This window comes from Sinocyclocheilus grahami, unplaced genomic scaffold (genome assembly GCF_001515645.1).
Source record: "Sinocyclocheilus grahami isolate Dianchi unplaced genomic scaffold, SAMN03320097.WGS_v1.1 scaffold234.1, whole genome shotgun sequence".
Lineage (NCBI taxonomy): Eukaryota > Metazoa > Chordata > Actinopteri > Cypriniformes > Cyprinidae > Sinocyclocheilus > Sinocyclocheilus grahami.
The window spans coordinates 523,526-544,105 of NW_015505413.1; the positions used below are offsets into that span (position 1 = coordinate 523,526).

General features: G+C 38.0%; 1 protein-coding gene across 1 annotated transcript in view; it reads right to left on the reverse strand.

Annotated features, from left to right (window-relative positions):
* Window positions 1–3,004: 3,004 nt before the first annotated feature.
* LOC107597667 (rab GTPase-activating protein 1) overlaps window positions 3,005–20,580 on the reverse strand; it is a 116,639-nt gene continuing 99,063 nt past the window's right edge. Inside the window, exons 19-25 of the mRNA XM_016288831.1 lie at window positions 18,381–18,473; window positions 16,603–16,713; window positions 16,383–16,487; window positions 14,784–14,867; window positions 8,195–8,266; window positions 6,434–6,631; window positions 3,005–3,287 (exon numbers count right to left, since the gene is read on the reverse strand). Of these exons, the coding sequence (XP_016144317.1) occupies window positions 3,165–3,287; window positions 6,434–6,631; window positions 8,195–8,266; window positions 14,784–14,867; window positions 16,383–16,487; window positions 16,603–16,713; window positions 18,381–18,473 (786 nt within the window). The 3' untranslated portion in view covers window positions 3,005–3,164. The remainder of the gene's footprint in view (window positions 3,288–6,433; window positions 6,632–8,194; window positions 8,267–14,783; window positions 14,868–16,382; window positions 16,488–16,602; window positions 16,714–18,380; window positions 18,474–20,580) is intronic.

The window sequence follows — 20,580 nt, forward strand, 5'->3', positions numbered from 1 at the left end:
CAGTATGTCATAAAAATGTAAGCACTCTAATTAGCAAGTAGCATGTTTGAGTTACCACTGATTACACTGCACGTAAATATTAAAGGTGGGGTAAGCGATTTTTCAAAAACGCTTTAGAAAACCGATTCGGGCCGAATAGCAAAAAAAAAAACTTGTAGCCTATCGGCAGTAAGGGGCGTGTCTACTCATGATGTGGAGGAGAGCGCGTTCAGGCCGAGCCGAGCGACAGAAAGATGGAGATGGCGGATAAAAAACAAGAGGAAAATGTCTGCGGCACAAAAGAAGGCTTAAGGCAAGAAGTAGGACCCGTGTAAATATCGGATCAGCTTTCCAGCGCTGGAGAGAACTCAAGGAGCGGGAGGCCTGCGATCGGACGCCGCCGAGCCGAGCGACAGAAAGATGGAGATGGCGGATAAAAAACAAGAGGAAAATGTCTGCGGCACAAAAGAAGGCTTAAGGCAAGAAGTAGGACCCGTGTAAATATCGGATCAGCTTTCCAGCGCTGGAGAGAACTCAAGGAGCGGGAGGCCTGCGATCGGACGCGAGGTTGCTTTGTTTCTTCTCGATAGGTGAGTAACACCGTGTCTGCGCCGCAACAGCTAAAGTCTGTCTAGTACACTGGACGCGACAAAGCGACCGTTGAAAATCATTTGAAATTTGTGTTAAATACGTCATGAATAGAACGCAGCAGCAGTTATCTGTCAGGGATTTGTCGTGTCGTGCCGCATCCAGTGTAGACCATGTAGATATGTATATATATATCTGGTGTAGACAGCATCACTGATTATAATGAGTTCTATAGTATTTTGTCGTGACCGGTGTAACATTGGTTTTGCTTTGTTTCACAGAACTAATCGTTGCCTGGGTTGCGTAACGTTATGTATGTGTGGGGCGGAGCTATCAAAATAGGGGTGAGACCCTTTTGAGTAACACCGTGTCTGCGCCGCAACAGCTAAAGTCTGTCTAGTACACTGGACGCGACAAAGCGACCGTTGAAAATCATTTGAAATTTGTGTTAAATACGTCATGAATAGAACGCAGCAGCAGTTATCTGTCGGGGATTTGTCGTGTCGTATCCAGTGTAGACCATGTAGATATGTATATATATATATCTGGTGTAGACAGCATCACTGATTATAATGAGTTCTATAGTATTTTGTCGTGACCGGTGTAACATTGGTTTTGCTTTGTTTCACAGAACTAATCGTTGCCTGGGTTGCGTAACGTTATGTATGTGTGGGGCGGAGCTATCAAAATAGGGGCAAGACCCTTTTGGGGTAGGGGTGTGTTTGTTTTGGTGATTTCAAATGTCAACATTGGCTACCAGAAATCACTTACCCCACCTTTAATGCATGTTACAGTAGTTTCCAATTAAGGTGATCAGACCACTGTAAATCTTTGATGACAGTCGTTTAAATGTGATGACAGCAGAGATACTATGTTAAAATCATTTAATCTTTTGTGAAAAGCCACTGAAGTCTTGACATAAACTGACTTTTTAATGTTGATGTTTTGCAAACGTGCCACAAGCCCAATGTTTTCTATAGTATTTTGTCGTGACCGGTGTAACATTGGTTTTGCTTTGTTTCACAGAACTAATCGTTGCCTGGGTTGCGTAACGTTATGTATGTGTGGGGCGGAGCTATCAAAATAGGGGCAAGACCCTTTTGGGGTAGGGGTGTGTTTGTTTTGGTGATTTCAAATGTCAACATTGGCTACCAGAAATCACTTACCCCACCTTTAATGCATGTTACAGTAGTTTCCAATTAAGGTGATCAGACCACTGTAAATCTTTGATGACAGTCGTTTAAATGTGATGACAGCAGAGATACTATGTTAAAATCATTTAATCTTTTGTGAAAAGCCACTGAAGTCTTGACATAAACTGACTTTTTAATGTTGATGTTTTGCAAACGTGCCACAAGCCCAATGTTGTGAAATCATATATCAGAAAAGGAAACAATTAGTAATGCCAAAACGTAAATGCTCAATGACTCTTATTTCAAAATGATAACAAAGAACCGACACCAGACCAGAGGAGACGTGTTCATAGGTTTATACTGAAATTCATGGAGGTTTACACAATGCTCCCTACACTATGTCCACACGCATGTAATGCTGGGTAAAAGGTACATTTGGCATGTAATGATCAGACAGCAGTTTGAAATTCAGACAAAAGCAAAACATGAGTAATAATCTGTAGCACAGTACAATTAGGCAACATTAGTACAGTTACCAAAGTTGAAATATAAAATTAATCCCCCCCCCAAAAAATGCTATTTACAACCCAGTGCCTTTTAGAACGGCCTCATTTGTCTTCTTTAACGATGACAATAACTCTAGCAAGCCTGCTATTAATATAAATATGTCTGTAAGGTGCAAACACCTTCCCCACAGAGAGTCCGTTACACAGTGACTGCCGCAGGTTTCTTTACCTTCAGATGTGCTTGCCGATCAAAGTGTGTGCTCACCGCGTAAGTGCTTCCTGTTAGTCATGATGAACAGCTACTGTAAAATCTTTCGCATACACGAGCAGACTTCACAGATCTGGTTGTGTATGGCTTCGCATATACATAATGCCTGTATCCCATCATATACCATTCACTTGTTTTGTTAATATCAGAAGGGCGCCAGCTAGTGGTTTGAGGAGGAATCTAATTAAAAGTTCACTGTACAGTCTATGTACAGTGTGCTACCAACTTCTTGTATTAGTTTTCCTCTGAGAACCACAATATTGGCCAACACATTCACACACGCACTGTACAATAAAAGCAGACCTCAGTCGTACACATGCACACAATCAACACATTTGCCCTCTTATTACAATAACGAAAGTCACGCTAGAACGTAAGCTAGTTTTCCGGCAGCACTCGTACCATCTGTTGACTTTGTGCAAGTAGTCTTGAGTAGGACAGCAGATAGAAATGTTAATATCCCCCAGAAGAGCGTTTTTGGTCAGCTACACGCCCCAGTCATTTAACATCATCAGTAGTAGAAAGACTAGCATTAAAGTCTTGTGTTTCAAATGGGGTAGCTGGTACCATAGAAGGAAGGTTTTTGTTTATACAAAAGGAGAGTTGTTCGCACTGTTCCAGCTGTGGGGGGCGAGCCGGGTGGGGGAAGATGATGGGGCTGGAGTGTTTCGTCTCTGGAAGTGTGTCTTGTTAGACGCTCTCTTTGCCTTGAGCTCCTGTCACAGTCTTGATGGAGCTTAATGTCCTGTTGAACCACGTCTTTTTGGCGGCTTGGACTTCGTTCAGAGCCAGACCCAGATGATGCTCCAGGTCCTAAAGACAGGAAGATGTTTACTTAGTGGGGACTGTTTCATAAAACAAATTTTACCATAGCTCAAGCCGAGTCACTGTGGCAACTTATGCTGGGAAACTAACCTGGTCCGGAGTTCCTCTAACACTGACCAATAAGAACGCAATGATATTACCACTGACTCTCTCAACATACAATTATTTGACTTTATTATTAGTCCAGAAAAATACAAGTATACAAAAAAAATGCAACTTAAAATTAATCAAACATCAAAAAATATATAGGCTACAATCAACTATATTTAATGTATTGTGCCCAAAATTTAATGACCTTATTTTGATATATGAAAGATATATGAAAACATTTTAACATGGTTGCTACTTGCGCATTCAGTTGATCAGCAGTTTCTAGCCATGAAACCTTTCGCTCTGATTTTATGACAGCTGTACTTTTTATGGTTACTAGTAGAACATTACAATCTAAAATTGCTCTTTAAAGCACTAAATTAAAAAGTTAAAGTCCCTAAAGTAAATAAAAAATGATAGAAAACAGACTACATTTGAACTAGTAAGAGAAATACACATTACCTCATTTGAACTAGTAATTAGGGCTGTATTATCTATCTTACATTTGATTTAGTTACTGCTATCATAAAAAAATACACTTACAGTGGGTACGGAAAGTATTCAGACCCCTTTAAATTGTTCACTCTTAAAATTCTACACGTCACATTTAATGTCCAACAACAAATATTTTAGCAAAATGTATATTTTACTCAGAATTATTGATATATTATTAGTTATTATAATATATTAATACTGTAATTTGATATAAATTATTATTATTATCGTTCACTCGTTTGACATTAAGGGCTGTTTAAGTATAAGCGTGCACATCAAATAATCTTGACTCATTGAACTTTAAATTGTCGTTTATGGAACCGTTTTTGCCCAGATTGATTTGTTAGGTTATTTCAAGTCAGATTTTGGACTTTAATCCCCGCTTTTTTTAGCATCTTTCATGAAACAGCCTCCTGGTCCACTAGCTCACACCTGAGGTGAAATTCAAAACTCTACAACCTTTCTCTTTCAAACAAGCCTCAAAAAACTATTGGTACTTATTTATTTAGGCTAAATCTTCAACCTTGTTACTTGCAAACACTTTAACAATTTTTATAGTTGTGAGTGTATATATACTGTTAAAAAGTTTGGTAATATTTTGTTTTTGTGACAAGTCTCTTGTGCTCACTAAGGGTACGTTTACACAACAACAATGTACTGAAAATGGAAACGTTTTTCCTTTGCATTTTAGGTTTCGCGTATAGACGACAACATTGTCAAAATGATCCCTGTTCACATGGATCTGTGAAAATGACAAAATTCACATTGTTGTAGTTTACACGGAGACAATAACAGTATAGTTTTCAAAAACTCGCACTTTGAAACATTTTCCAAAGTTAGCATTTTAAAGCCACCAAATCGACGTGAACGACCATGTAAATGTTTACATTTCTGTGCGCTTTATTTCTTTCCAAATTGGCTCTGTTTGTGTGTCCGCGAGTCTATGCGCTGAGATGAGGAAGCGCCTCCCCGCTTATAACGTGCGTTTAAAAAAATAAATAAATAAAAGTAACACACAGCAAACATCTCTAATGACTTGCAATGAAAAGCAATTCTAAACCTGTTATCCAAAAAAAAAAACATTTAATTACATTTTTACTCCATAACATCTGTCAAATGTTTGAAATAACTTCCTTTTGTGATCTGCTGAGGCTTCTTATCACAGAATGTGGCAGAACATATAGTCTATACTGTAATAAAGTTGATTAGCAATAGATTATAAACATACTTAATTATGAAAACACCTGAGATGGCTCGAGGGAACACAGAAAAACCACATATTGTTGCAGTTGTGTGTTTATTGTCTTTGTTTCATCAGTTCTATCTATTTATTCAGTTACAGCAATAGCTAAGGGATTTAAGGGAGTAAAGTCATTTTTTATTAATTTTTTTACTCCTAACGTGTCTTGCGTGTGGACTTTGTGTGAGGGCGCACTTGGGTGTTGAGTATGAATGAAACACAAATCACATGTGTTTGACGCTATGTACTTTTCGTTTTGAAATATCATGGTTATCACCAGTACTGGTATATCACAACACCCCTAGTGTAAATGAATGGCCAAATCCCAGCGGATAAGGTTCTCCATTTCTCCACAGGGGGAAGTCGTGGCCTAATGGTTAGAGTCGGACTTGTAACCCAAAAGGTTGTGGGTTCGAGTCTCGTACCTGCAGGGATTGTAGGTGGGGGGAGTGAATGTACAGCGCTCTCTCTCACCTTCAATACCACGACTGAGGTGCCCTTGAGCAAGGCACCGAACCCCCAACTGCTCCCCGGGCGCCGCAGCATAAATGGCTGCCCACTGCTCCGGGAGTGTGTGTGTTCACTGCTGTGTGTGTGCACTTTGGATGGGTTAAATGCAGAGCACTAATTCCGAGTATGGGTCACCATACTTGGTCACATGTCACGATTTGTGAGTTGTGTAAAAATTTACCCTTTTTATTTGATAAATATACAGTAAAAATAGTAATATTCTGAAATGTTACACTCTAAAATAACTTTTTTTTATTAGAGTATATTTTAAAATGTAATTTATCCCTGTGCTGCAAAGCTGGATTTTATAACAGGCACTTCATATGAAATGATTACATTTCATATTTAAGTAACTAATTCAACAGGTTTGGACATTTGTAACATTTTGACTTTTAATCAAAAACATTGATTGGACTGAAGACTCTGAACTCCCTTTTGCCCACTTAAAGGACATACACTGGTTCAATCACCCATCAGTGATGAAAGTCTAATCAAAGCACAGTGTAAAAGTTTACCACTTTTCTAAATAAAGCCACATTTCTAAATGAACACATTGAAAATTGTTGTGTCTGTGAAAGAACTGTGAGAAGATGGAAGACATGGAACATCCAAATACAGCAGTCAACATTTGAAGTGGATCAAAAAAGTTCATCAAAGTTGTCCTAAGACAAGAACGCATTTTGGTTTTAGGACAACTTTGATGAAAGGTTTTGATCCACTTCAAACATTGACTAGTGTACGGTTTCATGTAATGTGTGGTGATGTCTGGGATCAGGTAGGTGTTGAGTTGTTGTGGTACCTGGATCTTGCACTCGGCCTCCACCAGCTGTAGCTTGGTCTGCGCCAGCTCCAGCTCTATCTCTCTCAGCTGGTTCTTCAGCGCCTCCTTTTCCTCGTCTGTCTCCTCCTCACTGCCCTCCTTAGGAGGGCTGAGCACCTTCAGACGGCCCTCCTTACTGAAGAGAATGCTGCACTTCTCACAGCCCTCCACCTTCATCTGTACAGATGCACACGTTCACCTCATAACCCTTCACCACAAGCCTGCAGATCACCACGTTGCTTTGGCTGATTACAGGTGTAACTCTGCTCTCAATATCAGCTGCTTATTAACACTAAATAAAGCCCAGCAGGATGAGCAGGACAATCAGCATAAAATTATAATGAGCAGCTTTTTGTATATTACCTTGCTTATTACAAGGCTATCTACCAAATAAATAAAAGACATGAAACTAAAACTTCTGTGTAAGAATTGCAACACAGTTTAGTGCAGAATGACGAGACTGAATGAGCACAAAATGTGAGTGTGGATTAAATTATCTCGAGTGAGATCTGAACAGGATATTTTGAATGTGGCTGGTTCTGTCCATTTGAAACCTTGTTAGCCAACCCATTGTCAGAATAATCTTGTAAGCACTGAGTGAAAACTGAACATCAGGTTACAGTATATGAGTGCCCATTTCATTATGTGACAATAGTACACTTGTTTTAATTGTCGTATATTGGTAGCAGACATTGATAGACATTGCTCTGGATGAGTTGATTCGGACTGGTCAATCGCAGCATGCTGTGGTCAAATATTATTGCATAGTGACACCAAACAGTATAAGTGATTGTCATTATGATTTACAACAACTGTGCAAGTTTCTTTGAGATTTTTCTCACATAAAATAGTAGCTATATAATTCATTTATAGTTGTGAAACATTGTAATTTTTAAGGCAAGATAATCCAGGTTAATAGTGTAAAAATGAACTGATAGACATCACCATACGTCCCCAGTTGATCCATCTAATTAAATATGCACTAATTTGCATACATTTCCAGATCATAAATCTGAATAATGGATGAAACCTTCAGAAGACAGGTACAGAATAAAAATGTAAAGTGTGGTGTATGCAAGCGCTACTGAAGTAAAGATTTCTGAGGTGGAGACTTCAATAAAATAAACACTTAAAAGTGTACCTTGGGTTTTTCCAGTAGTCTTATAACATTATGAAAAACCAAATTGCTCAAAATTGACCAGTGCATAAAAAAAGCATTGTTTTTGCGTGTAGTGTCTTGCCTTAAATGTCATGTTAGGTTAAATGCTATGTCAATTTTATTTATTTATTTATTTATTTATATTTTTTATAATGTTTTGACGCCTGACTTCAATAAAATTCAAGATTTAAATCTGTCTGTTAATGCTTTATATAAACACAAACACACACATTGTTATCATACATACATATGGTAACAATTTATTGTAAGGACCAGTTCTCACTATTAACTTTTTAAATGCATATTATTAGCATATTACTTATAAAGCACATATTAATGTCTTCTTCAGCATGACCATATTTTAAATCCTTTAATCCACCCCATACCTAAACTTAACAACTACCTTACTAGTTTTTATTAAGCAGCAAATAAGGAGTTTATTGAGGGGAAAACTCTTAGTATTGAGTAAATATGTGTTCCCTAATCTAAAGTGTTACCATATATACTGTATATATATATTTTTTAAAGAATACATTGCTATATCAAGCCACAATCTGCTGTGTGTTTGAGTCATCACCCACCTGGATCTTCTCCAGCTCTCCTCTGTTGGCCGTCTGCTGTTTCTCCAGCCGCTCGCTGAGCTGAGAGCAGATCTGAGACACAAACACAAAGAGGTCAAGGGTCAACAGTGCTCTGGCTCACACCAATAAAATACTGTTCCAGAAGAGGAGGGAGAACAAGGCTTACGGTAAAAGGTCAACCATCATGAGCAGAACATACAATCTTTCAATCAATCTCTCTCGTTACAGGATATCAGATTCCCCCGGTCTCTATGTAATCCCAGCATCCTCTTACAATAAGTGCACTAACAGCACCGCAGAGCTCAGGTCAGTAGGAGATTTCTGACAGAGTACTGGACTTTCACCCTTGATCGATGAGGTCCATGCGTTCTTTCCCAACCTGACATCAATCCTTTGGAGGTCGATGTTAGATCAATGTGGCCTGAATATCTTAATTTGGCGAAACACCCTCATTAAACATGCATTGATCAGCAGGGAGGATGTAGCCTCAAATGACCTAAAGAATGAATGAGAAGGAATGACGCAGCCCCAGAATATTCCTAATGAAATATTCAGTTCTAAACCATGGCTCACTGGTTAAAGCCCAAAGTATAATTCAGTTTTGACATACACATACAGCTGAATCCATAGCGTTAGGCACTTGACACAGAAAGTTTCTCTCTTTTCCAGTGTTTCTCCAGAAGTTATGATCAATAAAAACGTCTTTGTATTCAAACTAAACCCCCTCACACAAACAGTCATATACTTGGCCGTCAATTGTTGTTGCAGCTCCAGTAGTTTGTTGTTGTTTCATCTCATTTGGTTCTTTTTTGCCTGTAAAACAACTGTAAAGGTAATGTGCACACGCTAAGCATTAAAGGAACAGTTCACCCAACTGCACACCCTCAAGCCTTTCTATTAGTATATGACGTTCTTCTTTCAGACGGAGATAATCAGAGTTATATATATAAAAAAAAAATTCAGGCTCTTGAAAGCTTTATAATGGAAATGAATGGGGTAGAGATTTTGAAGCCCAAAAAAGTGCATCCATCCAACATAAAAAGTGTTCCACATGGCTCCGGGGGGGTTGAGAAAGGCCTTCTGAAGCGAATCAATGCATTTGTGTAAAAATAATATACATATTTAAAACATTATAAACCATAATCTCTAGCTTCCGCTAACAGTCATATGCGCGTTCATCATGGCGTTCCAGCAGATGATGTAGGACGTCGGCAAAGCGTAAGCTCCGGTGAGAAAATGCTAATCTCGTGAGAACCAAATTTCTCCTCTTGACTTATATCAAAATCCTCTGACATTTTCCTTTACAAATCCTCGTTTTATACTTCTAATTTGTGACCGGTGTTTTGTTTTGCTCACTCCTCTGCACTTCGTTACTTCTCAACGGAGCTCAAGCTATGCCTACGTCATCTGCTGGAACGCCACTCTGTCATCAATGTGTGTACGACAGTTAGCGGTAGCTAGAGATTATGGTTTATAAAGTTTTAAATATGGATATTTTACTTACAAATGCATCGATTCACTTTATAAGGCCTTAATTCACCCCCGGAGCCGTGTGGAGCACTTTTTATGACGCATGGATGCACTTTATTTTGCTTCAAAATCTTGACCTCCATTCACTGCCATTATAAAGCTTGGAAGAGCCAAGACATTTTTTTATATAACTCCGACTGTATTCATATGAAAGAAGAAAGTCATATACACCTTGGCTTGAGGGCGAGTAAATCATGGGATGATTTTCAGTTTTGGGTGAACTATTCCTTTAAGCGCTAAGCCCAATGTAGAGTTAACCCTAAATAATATTTTGTTTTTTTACGCATGCACTAGGGTATGTATACAGTACGTGACACAAATTTCATCAGTACATGCTTTGACATTTTTGTACTAATTAGTTTGTCCACAAGATGGCCTAAGCCATTGTTTCAGAGTCGGAAAAGAAACAGATGAGACAACAACAAGCTACTGAACACAGAATCAACAACAGTCACCAACATTGACGCCTGTTAAACACATTTTTATCCATCATAACTTTTGAAGAGAAACAGCAAAGACACTGGACAAGGATAACTTTTGCTAAAGAGCATTTGTGGAACATAAAAACTAAGTATGTTTAGAGAAATCTGCCTGTGCGTGTTAAGAGCATGCATATTATTTTAAAGTCATGGTCACAAGACATTGCAGGATTTTAAAAGTAATTTTTACGGACACTGCAACGATCACAGGGCCAGATTAGCTTGCGCAAACCCTTATTTGGCGTCAAAAAAACTATGGTCAGGATTTACTAAAGACACGCAGTGGGAAATTAGCGCTGAAAAGGCTTGGACAGTTATTTTTGCGACTTACCTCATTGAATTTGTATTTGTTTCCCTTTCAATCCGTAAATATATGAGAGGAGAGTATTTAAATGAATCACGCAAACGCAATTTACTAGATTTGCGCTGGTCAATTTACTGGTATTTGCGCCATTATTTAACGCCCAAAAAACATGTCATAAAGCAGGTGTAATATGCACTGCTCTTGGTAGATTGCGCTGGTCATTATGGAAACGAGAGGTTGTGTCTGTGTTCTTTAATGTGCACCTTGCCCTGTTTAGTAAATCTGGCCCATAATATTACGTAACACCCTGCGGCGCAGTTTTTAAAAACAATTTAAAGTTTGCAGATTTAAAATTTGTGTTCCTTTAATAAAGCTACGAGGCAGTGTCATGACCTCTAATGGTCACACACACTATTGTAGTCATATTTCATTTTCCACCCCTTTTATTGTCCATCAAACGAAAACTATAAGTCTGATCGCTTTGAAAAGCAGTAGCATACTGTACGTCTCCTTCAGAAGACATGATTTGAGATGCCATTCATGTCTGTAAGACAAATGAGCCAGATATTTTATTCTCGCTGTTTGACAAGCGTTAACAGAAAGAATGTATCTACATTGAGAAAATGTCTGAGCTACTCATTTAGTGAACAAATATGAATGAATGGGACATATTTTCATCAAATAGACTTTTAATTAAAGACATTTTATGCAGTACTGCAATGTCAGATGTGAATAATAATACAGGGCAGAGACTGAAGGGACTTTTGAAATGAACATTTTATAGAAATACGCTTTTTCTCCCTTTTTACGTTCCAGCTTTGTGTTTTCTCAGCATAGTCTTCAGACGGCAGATGCATTAAACCTTTCCTCCTCACTCTAATGAGTGAACGTGTGTTCGTTTCACACCAGGAAGCCGTCCAGCATGATACCTGCAGGCCTTTGACGCTCATTGTGTGTCGTCTGGCTCACACAAGCAATAGGAGCGTGAGTGTGTGCGAGAGAGAGCTGGTTCAGCTCAGAGGACACCATTATCATGCTCCTCCATGAATCATGCTGTCAGCAGCCCCATTAAAATGAGCTCTGCAGGGACAGCAGCTCAACTATTTTTACAGAGAAGCTCTCATACTGCACTGAAAGTGCCACTTTCAGGCCAGCCTCTCCTCTACACTCAGATCAGCCCTTATCTATACATGAGCATGTTAAACTGCTCCAGTCTGGACATGCATGTTTACAGGAACACATTAAGCCTTTTGGTCTACTTACTGTACTCTATTAAAAGTTATTTGGGGTAGGGCTGCACGATTAATCGAATGCGAGTGTCATGCACATCTTGTCAGAAAAGCTGGTTCTGTGATTAGTAGTAAATCTCCATCACCTGCATTCAGTTGGAGCAGCATTTACTACATAGGGCCGTAGTTCACTGACAAACTACGCAAAAAAAAAAATCGCAAACTCAAACTCACTTCATAACGTCAGTCGAGTGTTTGAAATAAATCCTTCTGAGAGATGATGTGGCTTCTTATACAGAATAAGGCACACAACATATTTCATAGTATTCCAAGCAGAGATACAGGCTATGTCGATTAGCATTGCATTATTATATACTTTATTTATAATGAAAATTATAAGACAAACTCAGATAAACCATATATTGTCGTAGTTGTGCGTTTATTAGTCACGTTGAATCAATGAAAGCAGTTAAATCTTCTGTTTATCCAGCTACCGCGCTATATAGGCATTTCCTGGGTTTCTTCTGCGGGATGTATTTGGAGATTCCGCGCAAGAGAGCCCTCTGAATGAATGATCCATTTATATAGTGCTGTATTGTTGTACACCCAAAGTGCTTAACAATCATGTGGGGGGGTCTCTCCTCAACCACCACTAGTGTGCAGCAGCCACAGGACAACGGCACCAGTGCGCTCACCACACGCCAGCTACAGGTGGAGAGGAGAGTGAGTCATAAAGCCAATCAAGTGGTTGGGGATTATTAGGAGGCCATGATTGACAAAGGCCGGGGGGGGGGGGGGGGGATTTGGCCAGGACACTCTTAACGAGAAGTGCTATGGGATTTTTAATGACCACAGAGAGCCCCACCAACACCTCTTCCAGCAGCAACCTAGTTTTCCCAGGAGGTCTCCCATCCAGGTACTAACCAGGCTCAAACCTACTTAGCTTCAGTGGGCAACCAGTCTTGGGCTGCAGGGTGATATGGCTGTGGCTCTGGCCTTCGGATGGAGATTTACTACTAAACACAGAACCATGCTTCACTGACAAGATGCGCATGACAATCGTAGCTTTTGCCTAATCGCGATTACGATTTCATTTTGATTTATCGTGCAGCCCTAATTTGGGGTTATTTCTGAAAAAAAAATCCTATGTAGAACAAAACAGACAACATGTTTCGAGCCATGGCTTGGTGGTTAGCTTGATTGACAGGCCATCTGACATCTTTCCGCAGTTGAAACAAGATACCTTCTGATGTTCATTCATGTTTATTACGTGCTATAAGTAGTAAAGAGGAAGAGATGATTGCTTCACATGCCGCTTGAACTGAGGCGCCACAGCGATCTGTCACGACACATTAAAGAGCCACAAAATGGTATTTATTGTTTGACTTTCTTAAAATGCGTATAACAAATGGCATGGCTTGTCAGATATAACAATAGCAACTAAGAGGGTCGAGTCTTTGGGAAGGGTCAATTGGTTTTACAAAATGTCCTGATCCTGTTCTGCCCTATTCTCTCCATTTCCTGTCCTCTTTCTACTCACCTATCAATAAATGTGGCAAAAAGATCGAAGTACAGCTAGGCCAAGCACAACAATGGTACATTGTAAGGATGAATAGATTTTTTTTAACCATTATTTACAGCTTCATAACTTTTGTCCATTAGGTCCATTGCAACCAATGTTACATGGTATTCTCAGTCAATGTGACAATAATACATACAATGTCAATATGCATCAGAGTTGCTGAAATAATGCCTCCTGATTGCTGTATTTGCTAGCAACTTAAGAGTAAGGTTTTTATTAGTTCAGGTTTTTATGTAAAACAATGTTTGACTTCAAAAATCTGGCTTGAGCAAGTTGTGGTAAAGATTTAAGAAACATTGTTGGAGGAGTATCCAAAAAATTGGGAAAGTGAATTGGTTCAAAATGACAAAAAGCTGTATATCCATTGAAAACTTGTCACAAGTCACAATTTAATGTGATTAGTGACATATTTTCTAGCATATTGTGAAATACATCTGAGTGAAACAGATTATTGAAAAAGAAAAAAATGTAGGATGGTTTCTGGTTCATCCATCAATTGATTAGATTAGATGGTTGATTAGATGGAGGCAGAATCTCAAGGAGAGCTTTCATTCAAAACCAAGAAAAATGGAGTTCAAGTGGACTACATGACTAGAGAAATCTGGCATACGTCACCCGTCATTTCAACCAGAAACTCAGTTATGATATTTTGATTATCGATTACTAGCCCTAAGGTTTAAAAAAAGGCAGCTTATGACAAACATATGCATGGATGCATTGTTCACGGTAAGATCATTGAGATGCAGTAAAAAAATGGATAGGGTGAATTTCCATTTCATGCCATTTTAAAATGTTGGTAATGCAAGGCTGTTTGCATTAGCATACAGCAATACAACTAAAGATGTATTGTAGCGAGTCTGTTTACGGGCTTAATGGGCTCCTTTCCTTTAAGATGAACTAAAGTTACACTGTACAAAACAAAAGGAAAAGGAAAACAGAGGAACAAAAATAATGGTAGAGGGATGAAAAGGATGTGTTGGCGTACACAAGAAAGTCTAAAAAAAACACAAACCTTGTGAAGAAAAGAGTATAAAGTAAAAAAATATGGAAAGGATTATATGGTGTTCGAGTCCCAGGGAATGCATGAACTGATAAAAATGTCAAATGCATAAAAGTAAAGTAAAAAGTAAATTAAGCAAATATTTGGCAGAGCAGGAGAGAACTGTACAGTAAAACTGATGCACATTCATGGAGTGTCTCAGTTAAGAGTTTTATGAAGGTCATTTAATTGGATAATGGGGTGTTTTAAGATGAGATATGACAGAGCCTGGGCCATTTAAACTGATTTAGGGTTTGATGCAGCCATAGTGACCTAATGGATGGATATTGGACTTCATTATAATGACTGAAGGCCATTAGAATCAGAACGATCTCAAGCAGAGTCAGCAGACCATACTTCACTGAAGACTCAAGGCGAGTGAGTCAACGTGTGTGTGTGTATGTGTGTGGGTGTGTGTGTGTTCACCTGTTTGTATTCTCCAATGATGGAGCCGTTTTTCTTGATCTCAGACTCAGATTTATCCAGTTCTCTCCGACACATCTCCTTCAGCTGAAAACACAAATGCAGAGCCCAAGTTAAAAACTCTGCCACCTTTTCTCCTAAAAAGAAATCCATCATATCACAACGATCCTATATTTAACCCAAGTGTCCCCTCCGGGAGACATATCTCCTGTCTGTCTGAGGACAACTGTGTCCACAGGCCGTACTGTTGCAGTAATGTAAGAGCTGTCTCAGAGGAACCACAGCAATCAACTCAAACACACATCCAGAGTACCGTGGGTCTGCCTCCTCAGGGATCATTCCCTGATACCACTCCATCCAGAATACAGCACATGAACTTGAACTCATTACAGGGATACTGGGAAATACACTTCCAATCATAAAACAATGAATTTGTTTCCCATGCTAACGTTTTTTTTAACTATTTGTCTTCTGCATAAAAAAATCCAATAAAACTGAATATAAGTCTTGTTTAAAAGTAGTTTCAATTCAGAAAGCACCACACAAACCACAATTTTCATGGTAAATGTGACTTGGTGGATCTTATCTTAAATGTGAATAGGTGGATCTTATTTGAGGATTATGGGTAGTGTAGTCCTTCACTCAAATTAAACTTTTTGTTGTTGTTAAAAAAAGCTAAAATCATTCGCATTTAGTAGCTACTTCTGATGCACATGCATAGTTTAATTTGATATATATATATTTTTCTTTTTTAATAAATCTGCAAAAATGTCAACAATTCTGTGTTTTTCTGTCAATATGGGGTGCTGTGTGTACATTAATGAGGAAAAAAAATTAACTTAAATGATTTTAGCAAATGGTTGCAATATAACAAAGAGTGAAAAATTTAAGGGGGTCTGAATACTTTCCGTACCCACTGTATATATATATATATATGTTTTAAATATATTTTGCTTTCAGATTATTGAAAAAATATATAATTTATTTTTAATAATGTTTTTATAAGTATAATTATAATTTTATAATTATCTATAATTTAATATGAATTATTTATTTTATTCTGATTATTATAATTATATTATGCATTATTTTATGCATTTTACATTTAAATGGGAGAGGATAGAAGAAAAAGAAACCAAGAATAGTTCAACAGACATTCTAAAAGCCTCCTTTTTTTTTTTTTTTTTTTTTTACAAAAAAAATGTCCACATATATTTTGCTTTTAGGTGATGTGAAAAAATAAATGTATTTTATTTTAAATTATATTTGTATTATTTATTATATTGATTATTATAATTATTTTATATATTTAAATGAGTGAATTGAAGTGGACAGTGAAGTAAAAGAAACCAAGAATAGTTCAACAGACTTCTGAACACCTTCAATATTGTTTAAAGAGCATCCCAGGATGCAACTCAAGAAAATTGGTTAACAGAGCAGAGCTGGAAACCAGGCAGAGGGTGACAACTTGAAGCTAAAATACAAGACAGTCTCAATTTGTAGTTCAATACACAATGTGTGTTATGTCATAGCTTTATTTCTGAAATACTGTTTACTATTTTGAGCGTTAGTGAGTTTTGGGTGGTGTTGGATGTGTCTGACCTGAGCAGACTCTTCCTCCAGTCGTCTCTTCTCATCTTCAGATTCCACCAGTTTCTGTTTAGTGATGAGAAGCTCTTTGTTGAGTGCGTCAGATTTCTCCTCAGCCTAAGGGAAAAAGGACACGCTGTGTTTTACTACACATACCAGAAGCCACAGGCATGTGTGAATGTCAGGAACTGCTAAATGTTTAAAATAGCGTCAAACTGCCTGAAAGACTCACGTTGTCCAGGTCTTTCCTCAGGGCGATCTTACTGCTGACCAGCTCGTGAGCCAAATCGTCATTTTCTTGCTCCAGACGCATGTTAGCTTCCTGAAGCCGCCGGTTTTCTCTCTACAGAGCAGACACAGCGTGTGAGTGTGTGACTCCGTCACTGTCTCGTGACAGTCACTATAATGGTTAACTGTGCTAGGAATATGAGGAACCTTGGAGAAGAAACCTGATTAAAAATTTACCAGTTAGAGGGAAATATGTCAGAAAGCAATTAACACACTGACTGGACTCTCAGTCCTCCGGCTATTGTACTAAAAGACACTCAGCTTGTTAAAGAGAGAGTGTGTGTTTGTATTGTGCGTGTGTGTGTGTGTGTGTGTGTGTGTTAATTCCATGCATACACATATATTTTTATGGCCTTCTGTATTTAAGAGACACAAATGACTGAGTTTAGGTAATGTAACAACTGTGTAATAAAGTTTGCATGTCAGTAAAGCAAATGTACATTTACAGACCATTTACTGAATTCAAATGTAAATTAGTTAATGTAATGATATTGTTGATAATACAGTTATTAAGATTACAGAGCTAAACAGCACCAGCCCATTTTCCAAAGCTGTGGGATATAAAACATTCCCTCTAAATTTAAGATTTATGCATTTGAATTGCATATAACATTTCTGTCCATTTGAATTACCCACTTTTAATATAAATTTTGAGTTTATATATTTCAAAATTCAGACTTTTCTTCTCAGAATTGAGAGTATATATCTCATAGGTCAGTGTTAATACATAAAAATTCAGATTTTCTCAACAACAACAAAAGTATGACTTGTGAGATTAAAAGTCACAATTCACTTTTTATTTTATTTTATTGATTCCATGGTGGACTCGGGCTTCCATAGATTTCTGTAATAAACCAAATGTGTTTTACATTTTTTTGTTTGTTTATTAGTTAGTTGGTTAAGACTTTATAATCTAAATCGATGGAAATTTTATATGCAATTCAAAAACATAACTTACATAATTACATACATTACTTTTGGCCCAAATATTTTAGAGAATTGGTATTTAAAAAGTAAAGGGGAAAAAAGTGTCATTGTGAAGGACTAATAAGTCTAATGATTTTATTTTCAGTGCATTTCTCATCAAAATCCCCTGCCGCAAATTGTTTGTGGACAATATTAGCAAGATCTGGGCAACTCTAGCAAACTATTTTTAATGTACTTTGATTTATGACACTCTAATTGTGATCTTGAATACTTCTGAGGACCCGATGTTTTCTTATAGAAACTTCAAACTGAATTTTTACTTAAGTGAACTATAGAACCCTATAGATGTGTGAAGTGTGTGTGTGTGTGTGTGTAGATGTTGAACCCTGACTGACAGTTCCTAAATGATCAAGGTAAATCCTCGTGAGCTGGGCTCAGGCTAACAGTTGACTGGCAGGCCGCTGTTATCAGGAATCCATCTGGCCAGATTTTCATCATCTCTGAGCCCAGCGGTGACCTCTTCTCACATCACTGCTCATTATAAGCACAAAGCACATATGCTAATAGCACGAGATACAGGATAGGCACGGAGGAAAATGAGTTCGAGCTCAGCGCAGAGGAGAAAACTAGCTCTGATTATGAGGGAGAACGAAACCTTAGCCAAGATTAAACGCATATGGGCAAACGCACACGCGCTCTAATGGATCATGTAAATATTCATATGCACAGTCATGAATGCAGATGTGTAAATCCCAGCAGAGACGCATCATGCGCTCTCACACAGGATAAATCTACCTCGTATCTCTCGATGGGCGCCTCCTGCTGTTCCTGCTGCTCTCGAATGGTGTGGTATTCCTTCTCGTACTTCTTCAGCTTCTTCTGACTGATCTGTGACATACAAACATACAGAAGAAGGTACAGACACAGATGTGGACAAAGTACATCTCAGAAAAAAAGTGAAAATCTCCTTTCAGAATAGTAAATAATTTACGTAAACGACCTATGTTGACAGATGAATGACAGTATAAAATGCAAATCCACACTCTAACAGTAAGTGATGCTCACTGAAAAGCAGACTAATACAGCAGTTACCACTGCTATCCCTTTACACAAAGTGCTTTTAAACACTACGTATGACTACTAGGCATCATACGGAAGTAAAATGAAAAGAAAATGCCATCAAAACTTTTCTAAAGACAGCCAGTTCCCTTCAGATACACATTCATGTAACCGTAACAGCAGATTTTGTTGAGTTTGCAGGTATGCAGGGACACAGGCCCGTGTTTGGCAAGAGTATAGCCATGTTTAGCAAGGCTAAGTCTAAAAATATTAGCGCTTATCTGTCTAAAGCTAGCCTAAGCTTCAAACAGTACACACATGGATCATCTGGTGCATTTTCAAAGTCAAATACAGTAAAGTCAAGAACTAGAGGTGGGCAATATAACCAAAAGTAATTGTGTTTCACAATAAGGTTATTTATCATAACATAGTTATTTTCCATGGAAATACGTTTTTATAATGCATGGACATTTTGGATGACACTGACATTTCACATTTCTCAATACCAATGTTGGTACAAAGGCAAAAACTAATACTAGTCCAACTGACATGAATACAAAAATACAAAAAATGTTCAAACTTACTGAAGACAATTAACAGTAATTATATAAGAAAAAAGAAATTAATACAACATAATAGGACAAATAAGTACTATAAAACAAAGATACAAATTAAATAGTTTATTTTTAAATAAATAAATAACAGTTCAGAGTCAAGTTATTTTTTTATTAATTTAAATGACATAGGCAGAAATTCCAAAAGATTCCAGTCAGAACAGCATGCAAGAATGGAATTGAGTTCTCCTTCACGTCTTATTACATTTAAACAACCGCAATAGATATGATAATCCAAAATCTCTACTGGTTGTCAGATTTATGATAATGATGTATCAGGTATCTCACCCACCCCTAACACGATTTTAAAGGGATAGTTCACCAAAAAATGAAAATGACCCCATGATTTACTCACCCTTAAGCCATCTTAGGTGTATATGACTTTCTTCTTTCAGACGAATACAATCGGAGTTATATTTAAAAACATCCTGGCTCTTCCAAGCTTTATATTGGCTGTAGGTGGGTGTTATTTTTCAATAGCCCAAAAGAAGTCCAATAAAGCGCATCCATCCATAATAAAAAAGTGCCTCACACGCCTCCGGAGGATAAATAAAGGCCTACGATAGCGAATCGATGCGCTTTCGTAAGAAAAATATCCATATTTAACATTTTATAAAAAGTAATATCTAGCTTCCGCTAACTGTCACATGCGTGCTCACGATAAAAAGCTGTTCCCCGAGACGTGTGAGGCACTTTTTTTATTATGGATGGATGCGCTTTATTGGACTTCTTTTGGGCTATTGAAAAATAACACCCACCTACAGCCAATATAAAGCTTGGAAGAGCCAGGATGTTTTAAAATATAACTCTGATTGTATTCGTTTGAAAGAAGAAATCCATAGACACCTAAAATGGCTTGAGGGTGAGGAAATCATGGGGTAATTTTCATTTTTTGGGGAAACTCTCTCTTTAACAAAATTGCAAATTCCAATCTTATTGGCTGACACGAAGGTGTTGGTTATTTCAAGAATCGTGCTCTCTCACAACTAGCATGAATTCCTCAAGGTTTTATGACTTCAAAACTGCGAAAGGACCTGACTTGATGTCAACAGCAATAAAGCTGCGTTTCAGATTTGCTTTGCTGTGTATTTCACCTCTCCAAATGCAACATGCCTAGCTGCTAATTCATTTAACAGGATTTCTGTTCATGCACTTCCCGCACTCTGGACCCAAACACGCAAGCCGTGCCACATTTATCCACCTGCAGCTCAATACTACCCCATTTTCTTCGAATGACCCAATTTCTGAGACCGAGTGTGTTTTGTGTGTACAGCAGCAGTCATTTCTCACCAGAACACTGTGCGAGAGCCGCAGGTACGTGC